The sequence below is a fragment of the Oncorhynchus keta genome, chromosome 7 (assembly GCF_023373465.1).
Source record: "Oncorhynchus keta strain PuntledgeMale-10-30-2019 chromosome 7, Oket_V2, whole genome shotgun sequence".
Taxonomy (NCBI): domain Eukaryota; kingdom Metazoa; phylum Chordata; class Actinopteri; order Salmoniformes; family Salmonidae; genus Oncorhynchus; species Oncorhynchus keta.
Window position 1 is genome coordinate 31233479 of NC_068427.1, and position 25680 is coordinate 31259158.

Consider the following 25680-nt stretch of genomic DNA (forward strand, 5'->3'; position numbering starts at 1 on the left):
AAAACAAATGTATGTGTTATTCTCGCTTTGCTTCTTATGTACATTATTACATAAAACAATGTATCCCACTGGTTGTTACATGAATTGAGTGCCGGGCGATTTACAATGTTGACAGTATTGGGGTATTTCCAATGTTGCGTCGTAACCATATAATGGACCAATGACGTTTCCGAGATAACGACACGTGCTCATGTGCGCGGCGATGCATCTCTCTGAAATTGAATTCATCTGTAAAATAGAGTACAGCGAGGACCAGATACTTGTCTTTTAATTGCATTTTTTCCTAACAGTTAGAAGTTAATTTGGCTATTTAAACGGAGTAGGAAATTTGCAAATCCCCGATGAAGGATTTGAGCTGCCAACAATGTTTTGCTAGCCAGCAATTTCAGACCGCCTTCTTGCTGTATTTTGAGGAGGCGTAGCTAGCGAAGTTAACGTTATGTCACAGATTGGAGGTTTGGTTATGTCAGCCAACTAACGTTAGGCACATGGGAAATGGGCATTACGGTGCTGTAATATAGAATCTTTATATATAGGTTGACAAAATGGGAAGTCTTCATACGAGCTATTTTGACGTTAGTCACCAGCTCGGTGCATGTTCTATTCGGATCTCGCGGAATAAGGCCTACTAGTTCTTCTCTTGGAAAACAACACGGGTCTTTCACAATGGGACATGTAAGAGTCTGACGTATTTTTCTGATGAGTAAGGAGTGTTTTTGTCCGAATATCAGTTAAGTTGTCAACACTGCTATAGCTATACGTTTATAGTCTGAGACGAAAATGGAGACGGGAATCCAAGCTCACCAGTTTGTCCACGCGGTATCCAGCCCTAGAGCAGCGGATATATCCACTGAAATGCTCGAGGTGGCAGCGGAAGCAACCCGGGCAGGTGACTACGACCTTGCCGCGGAAATCTATAGCTCTCAGCTGGTGGACCTCCAACATCCAGACCGGGGTCTCTGTTTGCTCAAAGCTGACGCTCTTGCCCAGGCCGGGCGAATAGCGGAGGCGCTTGACTCGTACTGCACCGCGGCCAACATTGGCAAACTTCGGCCGGACGAATTGCAGCTTTTGGTTGTAAACATAGCACGGACTCTTCGCGAGAAGGAGCTAAACATTCATGGGAAGGCAACGAGTTGTCATAAAAGTGGGAATGGAGACGATGGTGTCGATGCCGATACAGAGGCATTTGAGGACGAACCCCTGGACTTGTTTTCGTGCCGCCTTTGTAGGTGTTTACTGTCAGAACCAACCACCATGGAGTGCGGCCATACGTTTTGCAAACATTGTTTAGAAAAAGAAACTGTCAAAGACTGCATACAATGCAAACATAAACTGAACAAAAAAGACGTACAGATCCTACCCATTGGATTTAGAGTAAATGTCATCCTCAGTAGTTTGTTGGATAAATGGTTCGACTCTGAAAGTAAAGCCAGGAGGCATTGGATAGAAGGTGAGGTCTCACAGAAGAAGCACGACTACACAGATGCTTTGGAGAAGTACAACAAAGCCTTAGAACTGGGTAAGATAATGTCACATTTACAGTTGGGATAAGCAATTTTCGGATTCTTATGTTTTTCAACAGATTATGTACTTTATGTAACCCTTTTACCGATTTAAAACCAGATATATCTGGTAGACCAGATGACCTACTTTTCATTATTTCACATCGTGTCACCGATAGGAGGCGACACTGCACTGCATCTTTCGAAGCAATTATTTCATAAACCCGGTAGTCCCCACTCCCCGATTACCTAACCCACATTTCTACTCTGACTCCCAGTCTCATACCCCATGGATTGATATAATATTCATTGCATAATGGTTGTGCTGTTACATTAAAATGGACTGAACCCCATTCAGTCTTTCCCCCACCATCTATCATTTTACCAACATAAGGAAGCTGCCGGGATTTAGGTCGCTCCCTCCTCCTCCGGTCTACCTTTGAAGCTCTACCTTTGAAACACCCGATCAGCCCTGAGCAGTTCACTCCCTATAGATATGGGCAGGAGTTGTTTTCCCCAACTGTGTGACCTGAGTTTGACCAAGAAACTCAGGCCCCTAATTAGTCCCTTAGAAAAAAAACTTTTGTCCTGACCCTTAATATAGAGAGAGCATTGAGTCACAGTCAGGAGCCAGCATCAGTGTGATTAAATCCTTTGGCGTTTCAGTGGAGGCTGGCCGCAAAGCAGCTCTGATCGACTCCATACTTTATGCTTTAATGTCAGCTGCTGACCCGGTTGTGTAAATTGGGGCACAGCGGAGTCATGTCATCCAGAGATTAGCCAAAAATAGACAATCATTAATCAGAATGTTGACCTTATCGTCTCTCCCCTCCCCACGAGCCAGAAGGGTGATACATGATATTGTAGGCCTAATTCCCAGCACAGATTGTGCATGGGAGATTACAGTGCAATATTCTAATTCAAGGAAACTGTTTTCTTCTGTTTGCACATGGTAAAAGCATTTGGTTGTTGTCTGACTCACTGTAGGATTGTCTGTGCATTTACATGCTGGCTGCCTGCCCAGTATCAAATGTCATACTGTGATAAACATCCAAAGTCACAACAATGTACCTGTTTGAAAGGGTGTAAATTCAATTTTCTCATTCTGCTTGTTCTCTCTGTTGTGCAGCGCCATCTGCAGGTCAGCTACTGGGACAGCGTGCTGAGCTACACTTGGAGAGTAAGAACTACAGCCAGGCCATCCAGGATGCAGAGAGCCTGTGTAGACTCAACCCTCTCTGGCCAAAGGTGAGAGAAATAGATATGCAACTCAAATCTACCCAGCAGAGTATAGACCACTAGATGTCCTCTGTATTTGTGGGCCTAAAATATTAATGTCTGTCTAGTTATTCACATTTGAGTCATTTAGCAGAGGCTCTTATCCAGAGCGACGTACAGGAGCAATTAGGGTTAAGTGCCTTGCTCATGGACACATTGACATATTTTGTACTTAGTCGACTCTGGGATTCGAGCCGGCAACCTTTTGGTTACTGACACAACGCTCTTAACCGCTAGGCTACCTGCTGCTGTTATGTAATGAACACCCACTACCTCTCCACAGACACAGGCTGACCCAGCTAACACCCAACACATTATACATGCTTAGGACTGTGTAGCTATGTATGTGTTAAAGTATGATTTGGAGGCTGCTGTGTGTTCACAGGTGAGATAGGATGCTACATGCTTGTGTGCATGTTAATATGCAAATTACCACTGTTGACAGACATGCAAAATAGAACAGATAGAGCCGAATCCCAGGCACTGTGAATAGGGAAGAGCTTATGTTGACCTGGTTGAAGAGCTCCTGGATGTTATGACAATAATTACCAAGTTGGGGACTTAATTCCCATGTTTTGCTATTTTTAAAAAGTTAACTTAAATTGTTTAGGAAGGTCATTAACAATATTCAGATTACTCGTTATCAGTGTTTTGAAAATAGACTTTAGATGTATAATTGAAATGCCAATAGAGTAGTTCCTACTCTCTTTTGTGTGTCCCTACTCAAAATGTTTTTCCTCTCGCTGTGTTCTCCCAGGCCCACTACATCAAGGCCTCAGCCCTGAGTAAAGCCAACCGCAACGATGAGGCCTTAAAGGAGTACTTCATGTGTGTGGCACTGAAACCTGATTGGATGATGGTGAAGCTGGAAGCCCAGAAGGTAATACACAATTTTACCCCCCTTCAATTCAGCATTCCAGTTGAAGCGAGTTCAAAAATGTAAAAGGTTTCAAACTCTTTTGTCCATTTATTTCCATTACACAGGCCCAACCACAAACATAATGCCCTTAATGTCACATCACAATAGTATAAAAAAAATCACAGTACAATCAGTTGCTATGGTACCAATGCAGTATCACTATGTACGATATGACAGTGTAAATCTGTCTATGCTTACCAGACAGGATTAGTTTGGTTTTAAATCCTGCTCCACAATAGGTGATGACGCAATGCCCCCATTCCAGCTGTCTTAGCTGGGGAGCTATGCCAACCCTATCCCCTGCTGTCACTGTGGCCTGTTTTAGTATCTCCACTGCTGTTACATTCACTGCAATATGTACTGTCACTATGACAAGACCATCTGTTCAGTATGTGAGCCTTTATTTCCACTGTCACATATTCCCTTTACACTATGGATACTATTTCAAGTTCCAAGTTTTTATTGGCACTTGCACAAGTACAATGAAACACCTTTCTTACAGAGAGAGCATTGAGGCAAGTCAGGAAGGAGAGCGAGCCAGCGTCAGAGGGTGATTAAGAGTTATAAGCTACTTATGAGTGCTATGACATTGTATGAGCGTACTTACTGACAGTGTGTGTTCTGTTTTTGTAGGTGCTTAGTGAGCTGTTCTCGTCAGTGTTTGAAAAGGATGGTCAGCCCACTCCCATACATCCTCTACAGGGTGGTCCCTCCACTCGCCTCCTTAAGCCCCCCGCCCTGTACGGCTCTCTAAACCCCTTCACCATGCCACAGAAGCCTGGCTGCTCCTCACAGGTCAGTACATGCATGCATACATACATTTACACCCCCACACACCTATTTCTCCTAGTAACCCCTCTCCTTTTCCATTCTCCAGGACTTAGAGTTCAGAGTGAGTAAGAGTTCTTTGTGCGATGGTCCCTCAGACTCCTCCAAACATCCCCTGTCCCCCAGCAGTAAAGCTGAGAAGCTCTTGCTAGAAGATGCCAAGGGCCTGGCCAGTGTCCTGGCTGCCCAGCCTGCCCCCCCAGGCAGCCTCAAGAGGAGACACAGTGGGGATGGCATAGCCTTCAGCCCTCCCTCCAAACTTCTCAGACCAGATGAAGCCTGCTCCTCCTCTCACCTTCCTGCTGCTTACCTCTGGGGAAGGACGGTGTCCAAAGACCTGCTTGACAGTAGAGATATGGAGTGCTCCCTCTGTATGAGGTAAGAGGACCATCAACCAACCACCACACAATTATATCTTTACGGTTAGCTACTCAGGATGTTTGATTTTCAGTCAATAGTGATAATTACCTCTACTGATAAAGCTCCTGTTATTGTGTTGTTTCTTCCAGGCTGTTCTTTGAGCCTGTCTCCACCCCCTGTGGACACACCTTCTGCCTCAAGTGTCTAGAGCGCTGTCTGGACCATAACCCCAACTGCCCTCTCTGCAAAGAGAACCTCTCAGAGGTGTGTGTATACACATACATACACACACACACACACACACACAGAGGAAGTAGCTGTGCTCTATATGTGTATGGAAGGCTTAGGGCAGAGCTGGTGATTATGAAAATGATGGCTGTAATTTCTGTCTTGTGTGATAGATGGTTTAGCGTGACCAAAAACAAAGTTGGCACAAAGCTTCCTCTGACACAGGATATTGGACCAATGTAAAGAAAAATGCACAAAGACGTGGATGATCCAATCAAATGTAAATGTCCTATTCCGCTGTGTAATTCCAGTATCTGGCCACAAGAGGGTTCAACAAGACCCTGCTGATGGAGGAAGTGCTGCAGCGTTACCTGGGAGATGAGCTGGCAGAGAGGAAGAAGATCCATGAGGAGGAGATGAAGGAACTGGCAAAGTGAGTCACAGATTTGATCATTTTATTTAGCCATTGACTTAATGATAAATTAATCCTTGTAGTAATGCTTTTTATGCTAATCACTGACCAATCTCGTGTCCCTCCTTCCTCCCTAGCTTGAACCAGGAAGTGCCGATCTTTGTGTGCACCATGGCCTTCCCCACCATCCCCTGTCCACTGCACATCTTCGAACCACGCTACCGCCTCATGATCCGCCGCTCCATGGAGACCGGTACCAAACAGTTTGGTATGTGCATCGCTGATGAGTTGAAGGGTTTTGCTGATTACGGCTGCATGCTGGAGGTCCGGGACGTCAAGTTTTTTCCTGATGGGAGGTCTGTGGTCGACACCATCGGTGTGTCCCGCTTCAAAGTACTGAGCCACGGCCAGAGAGACGGATACAACACGGCCAAGATCGAGTACCTGGAGGATAAGAAGGTGTGTACTGGCAAACACTGTGTGAGGAAGGTCATGTATGTGGATACATAAAGTGCATTATAGATATTTGTATCCTCACTTTTATAAGTTTGGTGTGTGTATTCTAACTGTTTTATATTGTGTGTGGTCAGGTGGAGGGCCAGGAGTTCGTGGAGCTGCAGAAGCTTTATGTCTCTGTGTACGACCAGGCCAGCGGCTGGTTCACCTCCCTTAAAGACAACATGAAGAGCCAGATAATCAGCCACTTTGGACACCTACCTGGGAAGGACCCTGACCCACAGGTACGACATTAACCTAACCATCTCTCTCTCTCACACGTCGATCTTGGTGAGACTCATGTCATAGAGTGATTGAGTGAGTTGCTGTTATCAAGTTGACTTCCTCCCTCTCCCTCCAGGGTAATCCCAGTGGTCCAGCGTGGGCTTGGTGGCTGTTGGCTGTGCTGCCTCTTGACAACCGTGCCCAGCTCACCATCCTGGCCATGCCCTCCCTCAAGGACCGCCTCATTGCCATCCGCAGGGTCTTGATCTTTGTCACGCGCAAGAGACCCCGATGACCGCTCAGCCGCCACCACAACCGCGTAGACCATGCATGGTCATTCACTGATTCAGTAAACCCACTCAGCTTTCATATGAGGGAAATGCCTTTGACTCCTTTACAAATGGCGCTCTCTGAATCTGAAGAAGCCGTTGGATTGTAGGGGGGTAGGATAGGGAGGTCATTGTTTCTGGTTATCCATCCACCAATCAATGTCCAGTTCACCTGTCCTCTGTCACAATAACTGGAAAGATGGACTTCTGTCACGCTATTTCTCAACTTCTTATGTCCCCTCAAGGGAGGGAATAAGAGAGCACGAAATCAGACTGGTGACTGTCAGTATGTGCCAGAACTGAACAGAACTGGGCCGACCAATTAACGGTGTTGCGTCCACAATGTTGTGACTTGGTGTACATTTCTATTTTAAGAAAAATAAAAAAGACTTGACAAGTACCAAAAAAATGTGTAACTGAAAAAGCCAATAGTAAATGTATTGTGTTGTCTTCAGTTTGGGTGTTATGTTTCTGTTTAACCCCTGCTGACTATGTTGAGACTCATAAAACCCAGAGTGATAGAAACCTCCAAATGAAGTAGAAAGTGTACATATGAGAATGTGCTCCTGCTTAAATGGCCTCTTCATTTCTACATGACTGGGGAAATGGATGCAAAACTAGATGTTTTGCATCTAGCCCAGTCATATGTACAGTTTGAAGTTTACATACACCTTAGCCAAATACATTTAAACTCAAGTTTTTCACAATTCTTGACATTTTAATCCTAGTAAAAATTCCCAGTCTTAGGTCAGTTAGGATCACCACTTTATTTTAAGAATGAAATGTCAGAATAGAGATTTATTTCAGCTTGTATTTCTTTCATCACATTCCCAGTGGGTCAGAAGTTTACATACATGGGAATTAGTATTCAGTAGCATTGCCTTTAAATTGTTTAACTTGGGTCAAACGTTTTAGATTCCCACAATAAGTTGGGTGAATTTTGACCCATTCCTCATGACAGAGCTGATGTAACGGAGTCAGGTTTTTATGCCTCCTTGCTCGCACACACTTTCAGTTCTGTCCACAAATGTTCTATGGGATTGAGGTCAGTGCTTTGTGATGGCCACTCCAATACCTTATCTTTGTTGTCCTTAAGCTATTTTGCCACAACTTTGGAAGTATGCTTGGGTTCACTGTCCATTGGGAAGACCCATTTGAGACCAAGGTTTAATTTCCTGACTGATGTCTTGAGCTGTTGCTTCAATATATCAACATTTTCCTGCCTCATGATGCCATCTATTTTGTGAAGTGCACCAGTCCCTCCTGCAGCAAAGCACCCCCACAACATGATGCTGCCACCCCTGTGTGTCACGGTTGGGATGGTGTTCGAGTTTGCGAGTCTCCCCCTTTTCCCTCCAAACATAACGATGGTCATTATGGCCAAACAGTTCTATTTTTGTTTCATCAGACCAGTGGACATTTCTCCAAAAAGTACGATCTTTGTCCCCATGTGCAGTTGCAAACCGTAGTCTGGCTTTTTTATGACGGTTTTGGAACTGGCTTTTTCCTTGCTGAGTGGCTTTTCAGGTTATGTGGATATAGATACTTTTGTGCCTGTTTTCCTCCAGCATCTTCACAAGGTCCTTTGCTGCTGTTCTTTTCGTACCAAAGTATGTTCATCTCTAGGAGACAGAATGCGTCTCCTTCCTGAGCGGTATGACAGCTGCGTGGTTCCAGGTCTTGGCTGATATCTTTTTATTTTCCCATGATGTCAAGCAAAGAGACACTGAGTTTGAAGGTAGGCCTTGAAATACATCCACAGGTACACCTCCAATTGACTCAAATGATGTCGATTAGCCTTTCAGAAGTTTCTAAAGCCATGACATTTTCTGGAATTTTCCAAGCTGTTTAAAGGCAGTCAACTTAGTGTATGTAAACTTCTGACCCACTGGAATTGTGATACAGTGAAATAATCTGTAAACAATTGTCTTAACTGACTTACCAAAACTATAGTTTGTTAACAAGAAATGTGTGGAGTGGTTGAAAAACGAGTTTTAATGACTCCAATCTAAGTGTGTAAACTTCCGACTTCAACTGTATGTCTCAATAAGTGGTAAAGTAATAATTGCGCATATCAAAGAAATGCTAAAGAGTCCTTAAATTGGTTTAAATGCAGATTGAAGAGATTTGGGGTTAAAATCAGACATTTTTGTAAACTGTCAGTAAAATAGAGACATGCATTTCTCCACTGTAATTTGACATGGTTTATGAACATACTTTTGTATGTATGTGGATCAAGCTATTTCAGGAGTGTAGAGAGCAGCACCGGGGTCTTGAGGTTACAAGTGGAGGGACCACCCTGCAGAGGATGTATGGGAGTGGGCTAGCGAGGGTGTACAAAATCAAGCACACAGCCATGCAATATCCATAGATGATCTGTGACTTTCAACATGGCACCGTCATAGGATGCCACCTTTTTAACAAGTCAGTTTGTCAAATGTCTTCCCTGCTGGAGCTGCCCCATTCAACTGTAAGTGCTGTTAATGTGAAGTGGAAAAGTCTAGGAGCAACAACGGCTCAGCCGCGAAGTGGTAGGCTACACAAGCTCTCAGAACCAGACCGTTGAGTGCTGAAGCCGGTACAAATAGTCTGTCCTCGGTTGCAACATTCACTACCGAGTTCCAAACTGCCTCTGGAAGCAACCTCAGCACAATAACTGTTAGTCGGGAGCTGAATGAAATGGGTTTTCATGGCCGAGCAGCCGCACACAAGCCTAAGATCACCATGCGCAATGCCAAACGTCGGCTGGAGTGGCATAAAGCTCGCCGCCATTGTAGTCTTGAGTAGTGGAAACACGTTCTCTGGTATGATGCTTCACCATTGCAGTCTGACGGACAAATCTGGATTCGGTGGATGCCAGGAGGAGAACACTACCTGCCCGACTGTAATGTTTGGTGGAGGAGGAATAATAGTCTGGGGCTGTTTTTCATGGTTCGGGCTAGTCCCCCTTAGTTCCAGTGAAGGGAAATCTTAACGCTACGGCATTTGACATTTTAGACCAGGGGTGGGCTACTCCAGTCGTCAGGGGCCTGATTGGTGCCACACTTTTTATCCACCCCTAACAAAACACAGAAGATTAATCAAATTGCATTACAAACTGAATATCATGATTAGCTGATTATTGGAGTCAGGTGTGTTAGCTGAGGCTGGGGCAAAACTGTGACACCAATCAGGCCGTTGAGGACTGGAGTAGCCCACCCCTGGTCTAGAATGTCATATGTCGTAGCGTTAAGATTACCTTTCACTGGAACTAAGGGGGACCATGAAAAACAGCCCCAGACTATTATTCCTCTGTGCTTCTAACTTTGTGGCAACAGTTTAGGGAAGGCTCTTTCCTGTTTCAGCATGATAATGCCCCCGTGCACAAAGCGAGGTCCATATGGATTTTTTGTTGTTTTGAGATCAGTGTGGAAGAACTTGACTGGCCTGCACGGAGCCCTGACCTCAACCCCATCAAACACCTTTGGGATGAATTGGAAGTTGACTGCGAGCCAGGCCTAATCGCCCAACCTCACTAACGCTCTTGTGCTGAATGGAAGCAAGTTCCCACAGCAATGTTCCAACATCTAGTACAAAGCCTTCCCGGAAGAGTGGAGGCTGTTCTAGCAGCAAAGGGGGGACTAACTCCATATTATGCCCATGATTTTGGAATGAGATGCTCGAGCAGGTGTCCACATACCTTTGGTCATATAGTGTTTGATAGTTTGATTACATTAAACTATGATAATCCAAATGATAGTCCAAAACAACGATAATGTACTGTACGTGTAGAATTACTTTGTTTCACCTTGATCTGTTTGAAACGTAACTCCTTTTTGGGTGGTGATATGACATGCTGTATTCCCCATGTATATTTGTAAAATGAGCTGCATCAATTTTGTATCTGGAATAATAAAAAAGTTCAGATATGTCTGAAATGTAAATGTATTTTGTTTCTGATTGTTTTCCTTGAAGTGGTCAAAAAGATTGTCGGCATATCACTGTGATGTTATCTGAACAGGAACCTGAACCAACTAAGCCACAGTAGAGATAATGGACTGAGAGCATGTTTTGCAGAGAAACACAGAGCACATTACATGCAAATTACTCTCATTGAGGAAAACAAGTCTACTATAATATTTATTCAGATCTTTGTAGAATATCCCCAATTTTAGCACCTGTAGGTATAATTGTATTTTATATTACTTGATAAAATATTGAATTTGGCCTTTACTACTATTTTACACGTTGAATAACACTTTCATAAATGGCAAAACAGACAAGTCAAATAAATTACAAGGAATAAGGTTTCGAAGTGTCTACTATATCTAGGAGATGTAAAGGTCAGGATATATATACACTGCTCAAAAAAATAAAGGGAACACTTAAACAACACAATGTAACTCCAAGTCAATCACACTTCTGTGAAATCAAACTGTCCACTGAGGAAGCAACACTGATTGACAATACATTTCACATGCTGTTGTGCAAATGGAATAGACAACAGGTGGAAATTATAGGCAATTAGCAAGACAACCCCCAATAAAGGAGTGGTTCTGCAAAGGGTGACCACAGACCACTTCTCAGTTCCTATGCTTCCTGGCTGATGTTTTGGTCACTTTTGAATGCTGGCGGTGCTTTCACTCGAGTGGTAGCATGAGACGGTGTCTACAACCCACACAAGTGGCTCAGGTAGTGCAGCTCATCCAGGATGGCACATCAATGCGAGCTGTGGCAAGGTTTGCTGTGTCTGTCAGTGTAGTGTCCAGAACATGGAGGTGCTACCAGGAGACAGGCCAGTACATCAGGAGACGTGGAGGAGGCCGTAGGAGGGCAACAACCCAGCAGCAGGACCACTACCTCCGCCTTTGTGCAAGGAGGAGCAGGAGGAGCACTGCCAGAGCCCTGCAAAATGACCTCCAGCAGGCCACAAATGTGCATGTGTCTGCTCAAACGGTCAGAAACAGACTCCATGAGGGTGGTATGAGGGCCCGACGTCCACAGGTGGGGGATGTGCTTACAGCCCAACACTGTGCAGGACGTTTGGCATTTGCCAGAGAATACCAAGATTGGCAAATTCGCCACTGGTGCCCTGTGCTCTTCACAGATGAAAGCAGGTTCACACAGAGCACGTGACAGACGTGACAGAGTCTAGACGCCGTGGAGAATGTTCTGCTGCCTGCAACATCCTCCAGCATGACCGGTTTGGCGGTGGGTCAGTCATGGTGTGGGGTGGCATTTCTTTGGGGGGCCGCACAGCCCTCCATGTGCTCGCCAGAGGTAGCCTGACTGCCATTAGGTACCAAGATGAGATCCTCAGACCCCTTGTGAGACCATATGCTGGTGCGGTTGGCCCTGGGTCCCTCCTAATGCAAGACAATGCTAGACCTCATGTGGCTGGAGTGTGTCAGCAGTTCCTGCAAGAGGAAGGCATTGATGCTATGGACTGGCCCGCCCGTTCCCCAGACCTGAATCCAATTGAGCACATCTGGGACATCATGTCTCGCTCCATCCATCAACGCCACTTTTCACCACAGACCTTCCAGGAGTTGCCGCCACCTCAACAGGAGCATAACCAGGCGTTGTAGGGAGATCATACAGGCACGTGGAGGCCATACACACTACTGAGCCTCATTTTGACTTGTTTTAAGGACATTACATCAAAGTTGGATCAGCCTGTAGTGTGGAAAACTTTGAGTGTGACTCCAAATCCAGACCTCCATGGGTTGATAAATTTGATTTCCATTGCTAATTTTTGTGTGATTTTGTTGTCAGCACATTCAACAATGTAAAGAAAAAAGTATTTAATAAGAATATTTCATTCATTCATATCTCGGATGTGTTATTTTAGTGTTCCCTTTATTTTTTTGAGCAGTGTATATACAGTGCCATGCGAAAGTATTCGGCCCCCTTGAACTTTGCGACCTTTTGCCACATTTCAGGCTTCAAACATAAAGATATAAAACTGTATTGTTTTGTGAAGAATCAACAACAAGTGGGACACAATCATGAAGTGGAACGACATTTATTGGATATTTCAAACTTTTTTAACAAATCAAAAACTGAAAAATTGGGCGTGCAAAATTATTCAGCCCCCTTAAGTTAATACTTTGTAGCACCACCTTTTGCTGCGATTACAGCTGTAAGTCGCTTGGGGTATGTCTCTATCAGTTTTGCACATCGAGAGACTGACATTTTTTCCTATTCCTCCTTGCAAAACAGCTCGAGCTCAGTAAGATTGGGTGGAGAACATTTTTGAACAGCAGTTTTCAGTTCTTTCCACAGATTATCGATTGGATTCAGGTCTGGACTTTGACTTGGCCATTCTAACACCTGGATATGTTTATTTTTTAACCATTCCATTGTAGATGTTGCTTTATGTTTTGGATCATTGTCTTGTTATCTATCGCTTGCACAGTGCTCCTTGGGATGTTTAAAGCTTGGGAAATCTTTTTGTATCCAAATCCAGCTTTAAACTTCTTCACAACAGTATCTCGGACCTGCCTGGTGTGTTCCTTGTTCTTCATGATGCTCTCTGCACTTTTAACGGACCTCTGAGACTATCACAGTGCAGGTGCATTTATACGGAGACTTGATTACACACAGGTGGATTGTATTTATCATCAGTAGTCATTTAGGTCAACATTGGATCATTCAGAGATCCTCACTGAACTTCTGGAGAGTTTGCTGCACTGAAAGTAAAGGGGCTGAATAATTTTGCACGCCCAATTTTTCATTTGTTAAAAAAGTTTGAAATATCCAATAAATGACGTTCCACTTCATGATTGTGTCCCACTTGTTGTTGATTCTTCACAAAAACATACAGTTTTATATCTTTATGTTTGAAGCCTGAAATGTGGCAAAAGGTCGCAAAGTTCAAGGGGGCCGAATACTTTCGCAAGGCACTGTATATATATTTATCCCCTTTTTTTGTGAGGGGTGCAAAACTACTTCCATTAATTTTTGGTACTGGTACCGGGTTACCTTCATACTAGTCCCGTGACACCTGTGGGGGTCATAGAGCAAAACGGAGAATGCCATCTTGTTTGTGAGAGTGGTATAGTAGTTTGGATGCTACAGACGTTTTCGTGAGAAGACTGATTTTCGGGATGTCTCTAAAAGGCGCTGCATGGTCAATCTGACGTCTGCGTTGGCCGTGCAACATTTATGGTGATATGGCCTCTGCAAGAGTCAGGGCATTGATACGTATTGGCTTTGCCGAGCAGCGTAGAGCTGTTGTGAAGGAAGTTCGTGGACCTCCTGTCCTCACCTACCTTCAACCAATCATGGCAGTACGGAGCCCTCCGCATCGGTACAAAATTTGAGAGGTGCACAGCAATGCGGAGCTTATTTTGGCCTCTGGATGCCTCCAGGGGCTCCGCTATTGCATCACACCATCCATACTGCTCCTCCAACTACATTTTCGGATCAAGCTTAAATGGTATTTTAGTCTGACAAACAATGCTGTAGCTCTGCCTTTTTCCACCGCAGATGGGGCAGGCAGACATAGGCGGTTGTGATGGACTGAGACGCAGCTCGCAGCTAAAAAAAAATACATTTTGTATTATGTTAAATAGATTGAATGATTAAATAAACAATCTTCTGTTTTGGAACTCTGATTTTCTGACATAATCTGCTGCTCCCTTTGGCTTGTCCCTCTTAAATATCTAGTTTTATAACATGTTTGCTTGGTGTTGTCTGTTTATCCTGGAAGGGTTTATAAAATGTTATTTTCTGGCCTTGATGTGGACTGCTTTTACAGGTTTCTGTGCCAATGCACCACACTGTTGACATAAGAGTGTAAAAATACCAGCAAATCAGCTCCAAATGATTTGAGAAATCTGTTCTAAATTATTCCCACACAGAGAGACATACAGTAGGCTATGTGATCGTATACAAATGTAAGCAAGGTTCGCAAAAGATTATGTTTTAGTCAAATATAGTGCTGAGCGAGTAACCAACATGGGGGGGGGGGTTATTGAACAACTAATTGACCAACATTGGTTCAATTACTTGAATTGCATTTAGGTTGGGTTTTGTGAGCCCAGCGCGCAATTTCTCTAGAGAGAAATAGAGGTTAAAAAAAAATCTGTCCAAATAATCTCAATTCATCTCTTTTTAAAAAAAACTTTATTTAACTAGGCAAGTCAGTTAAGAACAAATTCTTATTTTCAATGACGGCCTAGGAACGGTGGGTTTAACAGCCTGTTCAGGGGCAGAACAACAGATTTGTACCTTGTCAGCTCGGGGGTTTGAACTTGCAACCTTCCGGTTACTAGTCCAACGCTCTAACCACTAGGCTACCCTTCCGCCCGCTATTGTTTTATTTTGGGTCTAAACGTGTTGCCTGCCCTTCTGCCTTTCGGACAACGACTCCCATTGAGCCCAGTGGAGATGTGATAATACCCATAAAACCTAGTGGTCAAACAGGGAAATGGTTCCAAATGGTTTTTCCACCATTCATTTTTCCCATAGGGGATTTTTAGAAACACTTAAAATAAGGGCTGTGTTTTATATAGGCAGAGCCCCACTTGTTTTGAGCCTCACATTTTTAGCAAGGCTTGCCTGTTTTGCATGTTATTTTGACATGAATACATATCACATATCAGTTTGCAAACAATGTAATATATATATATATATCGTTGAGTTAATAAAGCTGCAAGGCAGCTCCACAATACAGGTGTTTCAGCTTATCTCAGTGCTTTCTGCAGTGGTGGGGCAAGCCAGCAAGAAATACAGAGCATTGTGCTGTGATTGGCTCAGTGTTCTGTCACTCATGGAGACACTACATCACTGCCAAGTCTAAGAGTCGTGCTCGAAAATTCAAGCCAGGTGGGTGCTGCCATAGAGATACATTAGAAGTGCCCATCCAAGAAGGCTCAAGATCATTGGCCACAAATAAAATCACAACAAATCATGTTATATCTACAGTAGCTTTGATTGGACTGATCATGTTAACATCATACTTTCAAAATCTTAGCAAGGAGTCATCATCATGAATCAAGTCGACGATCTACTGGCAAATCCTTTTTAATCCTTGTCATATGAAGAGAAATTATAGATGTATCGGTGCTCATTTACATTACATTTACATTTAAGTCATTTAGCAGACGCTCTTATCCAGAGCGACTTACAAATTGGTGCATTCACCTTATGACATCCAGTGGAACAGCCACTTTACAATAGTGCATCTAAATCTTTTAAGGGGGGTGAGAAGGATTACTTTATCCTATCCTAGGTATTCCTTAAAGAGGTGGGGTTTCAGGTGTCTCCGGAAGGTGGTGATTGACTCCGCTGTCCTGGCGTCGTGAGGGAGTTTGTTCCACCATTGGGGAGCCAGAGCAGCGAACAGTTTTGACTGGGCTGAGCGGGAACTGTACTTCCTCAGTGGTAGGGAGGCGAGCAGGCCAGAGGTGGATGAACGCAGTGCCCTTGTTTGGGTGTAGGGCCTGATCAGAGCCTGGAGGTACTGAGGTGCCGTTCCCCTCACAGCTCCGTAGGCAAGCACCATGGTCTTGTAGCGGATGCGAGCTTCAACTGGAAGCCAGTGGAGAGAGTGCTCATCGGCCATTGGCTCATTGGCCAAGTTGTAAATTGCAAATTCAACAATGAGTGGTTTGGATGGAATCAGTGGCTAACTGTAAAGCATTGCAAAGCAATCATTAGCCTGCTATTCAGTGGAGTGGCTGTGTGGTCCGAAGATTAAGGGTCTCTTTTCCTAGTTTAAAATGATAAACATTCAACATTGGCCATGCTGTTAATGAAGCATGATTTGTGCTGCGCTCAAAACAACTTAACTCTGAACTGCAAAATCTGACATTAGTAAGTTCAAGGCAACTGGGAACGTTTTGAAATTTCATCCAACTCGGAATTGTGAATCGGGAACTCTGGCCTCTTTGTAGAGCTACGACCTGAAGATCACTGACGTAATCATGATTCAACCTTTTTCTTCCAGTTCCCAGTTGTCATGAAGCACCATAAATCCAGAGAATGCCAGGCTTTGATGACAAAGTTTGCCCACAATGGACCGCCATGCCACCTTCCTGTTCAAGTGGGCACAGCACAACAATTACAATGATGTAATATGCCAGGAAGATATGTATACTGTAGCTAAGAAAGTTATACTGTGTGTATGTGTAACGGATACAACTCATCCAGAACGCCGCAGCCCGTCTGGTGTTCAACCTTCCCAAGTTCTCTCACGTCACCCCGCTCCTCCGCTCTCTCCACTGGCTTCCAGTTGAAGCTCGCATCCGCTACAAGACCATGGTGCTTGCCTACGGAGCTGTGAGGGGAACGGCACCTCAGTACCTCCAGGCTCTGATCAGGCCCTACACCCAAACAAGGGCACTGCGTTCATCCACCTCTGGCCTGCTCGCCTCCCTACCACTGAGGAAGTACAGTTCCCGCTCAGCCCAGTCAAAACTGTTCGCTGCTCTGGCCCCCAATGGTGGAACAAACTCCCTCACGACGCCAGGACAGCGGAGTCAATCACCACCTTCCGGAGACACCTGAAACCCCACCTCTTCAAGGAATACCTAGGATAGGGTAAGTAATCCTTCTCACCCCCTAAAAAGATTTAGATGCACTATTGTAAAGTGGCTGTTCCACTGGATGTCATAAGGTGTATGCACCAATTTGTAAGTCGCTCTGGATAAGAGCGTCTGCTAAATGACTTAAATGTAATGTGAAACGGCTAGTTTAGTTAGCGGTGTGCGCTAAATAGCGTTTCAATCGGTTACGTCACTTGCTCTGAGACCTTGAAGTACTAGTTCCCCTTGCTCTGCAAGGGCCGCGGCTTTTGTGGAGCGATGGGTAACGATGCTTCGAGGGTGACTGTTGTCGTTGTGCGCAGAAGGTCCCTGGTTCGCGCCCGGGTATGGGCGAGGGGACGGTTTAAAAGTATACTGTTACATATGTTGTGCAGTAAGTTGTTAGTAGCCCATATGCCTCACCTTAATTATTTGGTATATTTCCACCTCTTAATTTTGCCTACTGTTCTGATTTGGTGGTGCACACGTAGCCTATTACCTATTTTTGAGAAATATAATCATCGAATATTGCAAGAGCTTTCATTGGCTACTTTACATGCCCCCTTTATTTATCCTACGGTTCTGACATGGAGTACAGGAAGAACGGCACATGTTCTGAATTCTATCGCTATACATTTCAAAAGTGCTCAACAAATAGTTATATTGACTACGTCCGTCCAAGCTCGCTCATTAATGTCTAAATTGAAATTACAGATGGCCTCTTATCCGCTTGTTGTCCCCTTATGCCAGTTTGTACATCTCAATTGTCAGTAGAAACCACATTTGTTTAAGCAAGTCAGCCATATCAGTTATGTTTTTTAAAAGGCAGTAAATGAGGCTGAATGAACTGTTTCGATGCCAGACAAGGCTCCGCTGATAGCCAGGTGTAGCAGTGGTAAGGTGTTGGGACTGCTGTTGGGACTCTGCTATTGGGACAGCTGTATGTAGGCCCTAACAGTTTGTGGGCACCGTTTGTCACCGTTATAGTGTAATTAATTTAGTGTTGTGGCTTTGCTGCATCCCACATTATTGTTTTTTTGCTCCACCAAGATTTACATGCTAAAATCGCCACTGATAAGTCCATACAAATCTCAGCCCTTGGTTAGAAAATACATAATAAAATCTATAGATTGACTCCCAATTATGCTTGACCAATGATGTACACCCCCCTTGGCATTGACCCCCCTTGCAATCCACTGGGATTTTTGCCCATTCTTCAAGGCAAAACTGCTCCAGCTCCTTCAAGTTGGATGGGTTCCGCTGGTGTACAGCATGTCATACCACAGATTCTCAATTGTATTGAAGACATTTAAATGTTTCCCCTTAAACCACTCAAGTGTTGCTTTCAGCAGTATGCTTAGGGTCATTGTCCTGTTGGTAGGTGAACCTCTGTCCCAGTCTCAAATCTCTGGAAGACAAACAGGTTTCCCTCAAGAACCTCCCTGTATTTAGCGCCATTCATAATTCCTTCAATTCTGACCAGTTGCCCAGTCACTGCCGATGAAAAACATTCCCACACAATGATGTTGGGTATGGTGTTCTTGGGGTGATGAGAGGTGTTGGGTTTGCGCCAGACATAGCGTTTTCCTTGATGTGTCAAACACAGACACAAGAACAATCACCCACGAAACACTCAAAGAATATGGCTGCCTAAATATGGTTCCCAATCAGAGACAACGATAAACACCTGCCTCTGATTGAGAACCACTCCAGGCAACCATAAACTTTTCTAGACAACCCCACTAACCACAATCCCATAACCTACAAAAAAAACCTAGACAAAACCAACCCATGTCACACCCTGGCCTGACCAAAATAATATAGAAAACACAAAATACTAAGGCCAGGGCGTGACAGTGGCGGCTCCTTGCAGACTGGCAGCTCCGGCGGCTCCTTGCAGACTGGCAGCTCCTTGCAGACTGGCAGCTCTGGCGGCTCCTTGCAGACTGGCAGCTCTGGCGGCTCCTTGCAGACTGGCAGCTCTGGCGGCTCCTTGCAGACTGGCAGCTCTGGACAGGCGGGAGACTCCGGCAGCGCTGACGAGGAGGAAGGCTCCGGCAGCGCTGGACAGGCGGGAGACTCCGGCAGCGCTGGAGAGGAGGAAGGCTCTGGCAGCGCTGGACAGGCGAAGCGCACTGTAGGCCTGGTGTGTGGTGCTGGCTTTGGTGGTACTGGGCCGAGGACACGCACAGGAAGCCTGGTGCGGGGAGCTGCCACCGGAGGGCTGGTGCGTGGAGGTGGTACTGGATAGACCGGACTGTGCAGGCGCACTGGAGCTCTTGAGCACCGAGCCTGCCCAACCTTACCTGGTTGAATACTCCCGGTCGCCCTGCCAGTGCGGCGAGGTGGAATAACCCGCACTGGGCTATGCAGGCGAACCGGGGACACCGTGCGCAAGGCTGGTGCCATGTAAGCCGGCCCAAGGAGACGCACTGGAGACCAGATGCGTAGAGCCGGCTTCATGGCACTTGGCTCGATGCCCACTCTAGCCCGGCCGATACGCGGAGCTGGTATGTACCGCACTGGGCTGGTATGTACCGCACTGGGCTATGCACCCGCACTGGAGACACCGTGCGCTCCACAGCATAACACAGTGCCTGCCCGGTCTCTCTAGCCCCCCGGTAAGCACCGGAAGTTGGCGCAGGTCTCCTACCTGGCTTCGCCATACTCCCTGTGTGCCCCCGCCCAATACATTTTTGGGGCTGACTATCGGGCTTCCATCCGCGTCGCCGTGCTGCCTCCTCATACCAGCGCATCTCCGCCTCCAGCTCTTCTTTGGGGCGGTGATATTCTCCTGGCTGTGCCCAGGGTCCTTTACCGTCCAAGATTTCCACCCATGTCCAGAAATCTGGATTTCGCTGCTCCTGCTGCCGCTGCTTGTCACCATGCCGCTTGGTCCTGTTGTGGTGGGTGATTCTGTTAAAGTTTTCTTCTGTCGAAAGAGAGGAGGACCAAAATGCAGCGTGGTTATTTGTAAACATCTTTAATAAAGATGAAAACACGAACAATATACAAAAAGACAATAACCGTGAAAAACCGAAACAGCCCGATCTGGTGCAAACAAACACAGAGACAGGAACAATCACCCACTAAAACACTCAAAGAATATGGCTGCCTAAATATGGTTCCCAATCAGAGACAACGATAAACACCTGCCTCTGATTGAGAACCACTCCAGGCAACCATAGACTTTTCTAGACAACTCCACTAACCACAATCCCATTACCTACAAAAAAAACCTAGACAAAACCAACACATAATTCACTCATGTCACACCCTGGCCTGACCAAAATAATAAAGAAAACACAAAATACTGAGGCCAGGGCGTGACATGATGGCCAAAAAGCTCAATTTTAGTCTCATCTGACCATCTACCTTCTTCCATATGTTTGAGGAGTCTCCTACATGCATTTTGGCGAACACCAAACGTGTTTGGTTATTTTTTTCTTTAAGCAATGGCTTTTTTCTGTCCACTCTTCCATAAAGCCCAGCTTTGTGGAGTGTATGGCTTAAATTGGTCCTATGGACAGATACTCCAATTGACGCTGTGGAGCTTTTGCAGCTCTTTCAGGGTTATCTTTGGTCTCTTTGTTGCCTCTCTGATTAATGCCCTCCTTGCCTGGTCCGTGAGTTTTGGTGGGCGGCCCTCTCTTGGCAGGTTTGTTGTGGTGCCATATTCCTTCCATTTTTAAATAATGGATTTAATGGTGCTGTGTGGGATGTTCAAAGTTTTGTATATTTTTTTAGAACCCAACCCTGATCTGTACTTCTCCACAACTTTGTCCCTGACCTGTTTGGAGAGCTCCTTGGTCTTCATGGTGTCGCTTGCTTGGTGGTGCCCCTTGCTTAGTGGTGTTGCAGACCCTGGGGCCTTTCAGAACAGGTGTATATATATATACTGAGATCATGTGACACTTAAATAAAGTCCACCTGTGTGCAATCTAACTAATTATGTGACTTCTGAAGGTAATTGGTTGCACCAGATCTTATTTAGGGGCTTCATAACAAAGGGGGTGAATACATGTGCACGCACCACTTTTCCATTTTCAATTATTTATTTTTTAAACAAGTTTTTTTTCTTTCATTTCTCTTCACCAATTTTGACTTACTTTGTGTATGTCCAATACGTGAAATTCTAATTAAATCCATTTACATTACAGGTTGTAATGCAACAAAATAGGGAAAACGCCAAGGGGGATGGAAACTTTTGCAAGGCACTGTATTAGGCCTAGGGGGGGTTTCTGCTCAGGTAAAAGGGTCAGGAAAACTCCTGGCCCCACACCTACATGAATATGAAGACTACAGTAAAGGGAGATGGATAATTTATTTTCCATAAGTATTTTAGATTTAGCTCCAGTTACACTTCTGTTTTTGGGGAAGGGTTATATGAGCAGGTCATTATGGACAACTTGAGCATTTTAGCTAATTAGCTACTATGCAACTACATAGCATGTTAGCTAACCCATCTCCTAACCATTTCATCTAATTCCCAACTCTAAACTTAACCCCTAGCCTAGCTAACGGCAGCCACCTAGCTAACTTTAGCCACAACAAATTGGAATTCGTTACATATCATACATTTTTGCACATTTCAGAACATATTGTACAAATTGAAATTCGTTACATATAGTAAAAATTGCGATCTTTAACATATCATACGAAATGGATGATGGACATGAACAAATGAATACATACCATATGAAACGTAACATATACCAATTGAAGTGCCCCGGCTTTCCAGAGCCCTATATTCTCATTTAACTGTGTGTGCGTTTTCCTTTCTAACCTGCGTTTTCCTTTCTCTGTGTGCAGTATCCTGTGAGGTCCAGAAAGTCAGTGCTCAGATGGAGTGCGGTCGCAATGATGGCATGAGCTCAGGCGGCTCCCGAGTGGCGCAGCGGTTTAAGGCACTGCATATCAGTGCAAGAGGCGTCACTACAGACCTGGTTTGATTCCAAGCTGTATCACAACCGGCCATGATTGAGAATCCCATTGGGCGTCGCCCGGGTTAGGGCTTGGTCGGGGTAGGCCGTCATTGTAATTAAAAATGAGTTCTTAACTGACTTACCTAGTTAAATAAAAAATGTCATTAAAAAAATGTCTTCCTACCCGGTGCGTGCAGTCGGCCCAGACTGCCACTAGACCCATTGTGACAGCAACTCCACCAGCTGCAGTATACCCAGCATGCACTGTGGTCAGCACCACAACCTGACAGTCACAGCCCAGGTGTTCGTAATGTTTTGTACACAGTGTATAGTTAGTCTGCAATGTGGCTGTTGCTGGGCAGTGACGTTGAGTACTTAACTGTTGGTAGCCTGCAGTAATGTTATTTGACCACCGGGTGGTAGTGGAGAGTTACAGTAGATGAGTCACTCAGTGGGGTGATTTTTGGGGCACTGAGTTCACAGACACTCAGACAGACAGCTCATGTTCTCCCTTTGTGACAACAACAACAGACAGAACACACCCCAGTCTGCCTTTGATGGTCACCTAGATGCTGACCATCATATGTCAATATAAGGCCATGATCCATGAGGTGAATATGTTGATTCAGAACCGTAATCTATTTTCCAATAGATTGATCAAAGTAATTTAATATTTTTCCTAATTTCATGTGCTGTGTGTTTGTCTGTGCCTACATCAATCAGCTTGAGAATGTATAGCCTACAGCTATCTGCGTGTATGGTTTATCTGTACATGTTTATACATGGTTTAAGGTATATCTGACAGAAGGAACAGGTTTACAGATGTCTCTAAAGTCATTTTTGCAGTGTAATGTTGTAGAGTTGTTTTTGTTATGGTAGTTGACTTAACTAAGTCATCATCCAGCTGGAACACTAGGTCTTTGCTGATCCTGTCGCAGCCTTTACGAGTTTGCAAAACACACTCAAGCACTCAGGTGTGCGCACACACACTTGTGGTGCATGACAGTACAGAAGCCTGGAACTGTATCATCGTATCACATGATGCTTGAACCAACAGATCCCATGAGATATTATGTTTGTTGGCATCTCAATTCATTTAGATGATCTTTTTGTAATAAACCTATCCCTTGCAGGTGGGTGAAATTGGCTGAGGCTTTTGAGTTACACACACATATCCCACACATTCTGTATATTCTCCCCTCCTGTATATTCTCCCCTCAAACACCATACATATCTTATCTGTAAATATGAAACTAGTTGTGTAACTGGGTTGTACCGGAATTACAACGCAGACACGAGGAGTATTTGCATAGTAATTTGAGTATTGTCACAACATTGTTTTCTAGACCAGAGTAACTGAGGTACTGTCTACTCAGCAGGAGTAAAAGATGGGTTGCATTTGTTTAGAAGGGTGTCAAAAATGTTATCCTTTTCTCTAATGTATATTATGGGGTAAAGGGCCACGGAAAACTGTTCATATCGTTCACCTGCCCATAAAACCCCTTCCTCCCTCTTCCTCACCTCAGTGTAGACCATCTGTGAAAGTGTGTGATTGTGTCTGGAGTGTAGTGGTAGCTGGATGGGTCCTGAACAAACATTGTCTTTTTGCCCACACCTGCCGCCTATATATTGTATGCAAACGGTTTTGTGGCCGGAGGAGGAAGCAGTGTTTGTGCGTGTGTGTACAAGCACAGTGTGACAGTTATCAGACAGCACAGGTTGTAAAGGTGGTTAACTGTAATACTGAATAAACAGGAATAATTGAATGGCTCTGCTTCGAGTGTCCTTTCATTTGCACTTCCAAGTCTTTACCTCCCTCTTCAATGTGTCTACTCGTTTTCCACTTTTGCGCTCCTGAGACAAACACTCACTCACTCACTCACTCACTCACTCACTCACTCACTCACTCACTCACTCACTCACACACCCTGAGGTGAATCTCTTCTGTTTACCCAACCAGCTCTAGTGTAGTGGGGGGTATGAGGTTGTTAGGACAGACAATATTTAAATATTCTGTTTGGATGCTCAAATATTTAACTTTACTCTATTTTTATAGACTGCAATGGTTAAGGAGAGATTTTGTTTTGGGCATATTTGGATCTGCTTAAATGCGAGAAATCACACAGACTGAGTTATGAGGAAATGTTTAGGAACCAAGGAACTGTTAACTTCCCATATTGCCAAATTAGATTCTGTGAGGGAATGCAATTTGGAAAGTGACATCATTGAACCCTGACCTGTTCACCGGACGTGCTACTTGTCCCAGACCTGCTGTTTTCAACTCTCTAGAGAGAGCAGGAGCGGTAGAGATACTCTTAATGATCGGCTATGAAAAGCCAACTGACATTTACTCCTGAGGTGCTGACCTGTTGCACCCTCGACAACTACTGTGATTATTATTATTTGACCATGCTGGTCATTTATGAACATTTGAACATCTTGGCCATGTTCTGTTATAATCTCCACCCGGCACAGACAGAAGAGGACTGGCCACCCCTCATAGCCTGGTTCCTGTCTAGGTTTCTTCCTAGGTTTTGGCCTTTCTAGGGAGTTTTTCCAACCCGCCGTGCTTCTACACCTGCATTGCTTGCTGTTTGGGGTTTTAGGCTGGGTTTCTGTACAGCACTTTGAGATATCAGCTGATGTAAGAGTGGCTATATAAATACATATGATTTGATTGTAATGTATAGGGTGTTGGCATTAAAGAAAGGTACATTACATACACTGAGTGTACAAAACATTAAGAACACCTGCTCTTTCCATGACACAGACCAAGTGACTCCAGGTAAATGCTATGATCCCTTATTGATGTCACCAGTTAAATCCACTTCAATCAGTGTAGATCAGGGTTAGGCAACCCTATTCATGTTTTTTATTTAACCGACCTAGAAGACCAGGTGTGTTGAATTTAGGCAATCACTGAACTGATCAATTAGCTCAGTTGGTCAGGTGTGGTGCCTAGTTGGAACAAAATCCTGTAGTATCTGTGGCACTCCAGGAACAGGGTTGCCTACCGCTGGTGTAGATCAAGGGGAGGAGACAGGTTAAAGAAAGACTTTCAAGCCTTGAGACAACTGAGACATGGATTGTGGACGTGTGCCATTTACAGGGTGAATGGGCAAGAAAAAATATTTAAGTGCCTTTGGACGGGGTATGGTAGTAGGTGCCAGGCGCACTGGTTTGTGTCAAGAACTGCAACACTGCTGGGTTGTTCACACTCAACAGTTTCCTGTGTGTATCAAGAATGGCCCACCACCCAAAGGACATCCAGCCAACTTGACACAACTGTGGGAAGCGTTGGAGTCAACATGGGCCAGCATCCCCCGTGGAACGCTTTCGACACCTTGTAGAGGCCATGCCCAGACAGGTTTTTAGGCTGTTCTCAGGACAAAAGGGTGTGCAACTCAATATTAGCAAGGTGTTGCTAATGTTTTGTGCACTCAGTGTATATGAGATAGAGTAACAACTGACTACAATATGAGTGGTATTAGTTTAGTTTATTTTATTTTATTTTTACAGGGACAGTGCACATTAATCAACGTTTCAGTAAAAGTGCCGGTTTTAGCCAGCCGGCTAATTTTCAACCGCAGTCCCTGGGCAGGTTATTAAAAACAATTACAATATAGACAATAGCACCATAGACATAGCAACATAGGACAAGCAAG

At 44.6% G+C, this 25680-nt stretch overlaps 2 protein-coding genes across 2 annotated transcripts; one reads left to right on the forward strand and one right to left on the reverse strand.

The window, feature by feature from the left end:
- Window positions 1–202: 202 nt before the first annotated feature.
- On the forward strand, window positions 203–10506 carry LOC118386304 (LON peptidase N-terminal domain and RING finger protein 2-like). The gene is made up of 10 exons (XM_035773952.2): window positions 203–1522; window positions 2635–2753; window positions 3541–3663; window positions 4336–4497; window positions 4580–4908; window positions 5040–5154; window positions 5430–5551; window positions 5668–5989; window positions 6121–6270; window positions 6387–10506. The coding sequence occupies exons 1-10, from the start codon at window positions 781–783 to the stop codon at window positions 6543–6545; spliced, it is 2343 nt and encodes a 780-aa protein (XP_035629845.1). The 5' UTR covers window positions 203–780; the 3' UTR covers window positions 6546–10506.
- Window positions 10507–17260: 6754 nt separating this feature from the next.
- Window positions 17261–22366, reverse strand: LOC127931123 (uncharacterized). The gene is made up of 2 exons (XM_052522576.1): window positions 21786–22366; window positions 17261–20022 (listed from the first exon to the last, which is right to left on the reverse strand). The coding sequence occupies exon 2, from the start codon at window positions 19551–19553 to the stop codon at window positions 18885–18887; it is 669 nt and encodes a 222-aa protein (XP_052378536.1). The 5' UTR covers window positions 19554–20022; window positions 21786–22366; the 3' UTR covers window positions 17261–18884.
- Window positions 22367–25680: the final 3314 nt, after the last annotated feature.

Coding starts and splice junctions, on each gene's coding strand:
- LOC118386304 (XM_035773952.2), top strand. CDS start 781: ATGGAGACGGGAATCCAAGCTCACCAGTTTGTCCACGCGGTATCCAGC. Junction 3,664..4,335: donor TGAAGCTGGAAGCCCAGAAG/GTAATACACAAT, acceptor CTGTTTTTGTAG/GTGCTTAGTGAGCTGTTCTC. Junction 5,990..6,120: donor AGTACCTGGAGGATAAGAAG/GTGTGTACTGGC, acceptor GTGTGTGGTCAG/GTGGAGGGCCAGGAGTTCGT.
- LOC127931123 (XM_052522576.1), bottom strand. CDS start 19,553: ATGAAGCCGGCTCTACGCATCTGGTCTCCAGTGCGTCTCCTTGGGCCG.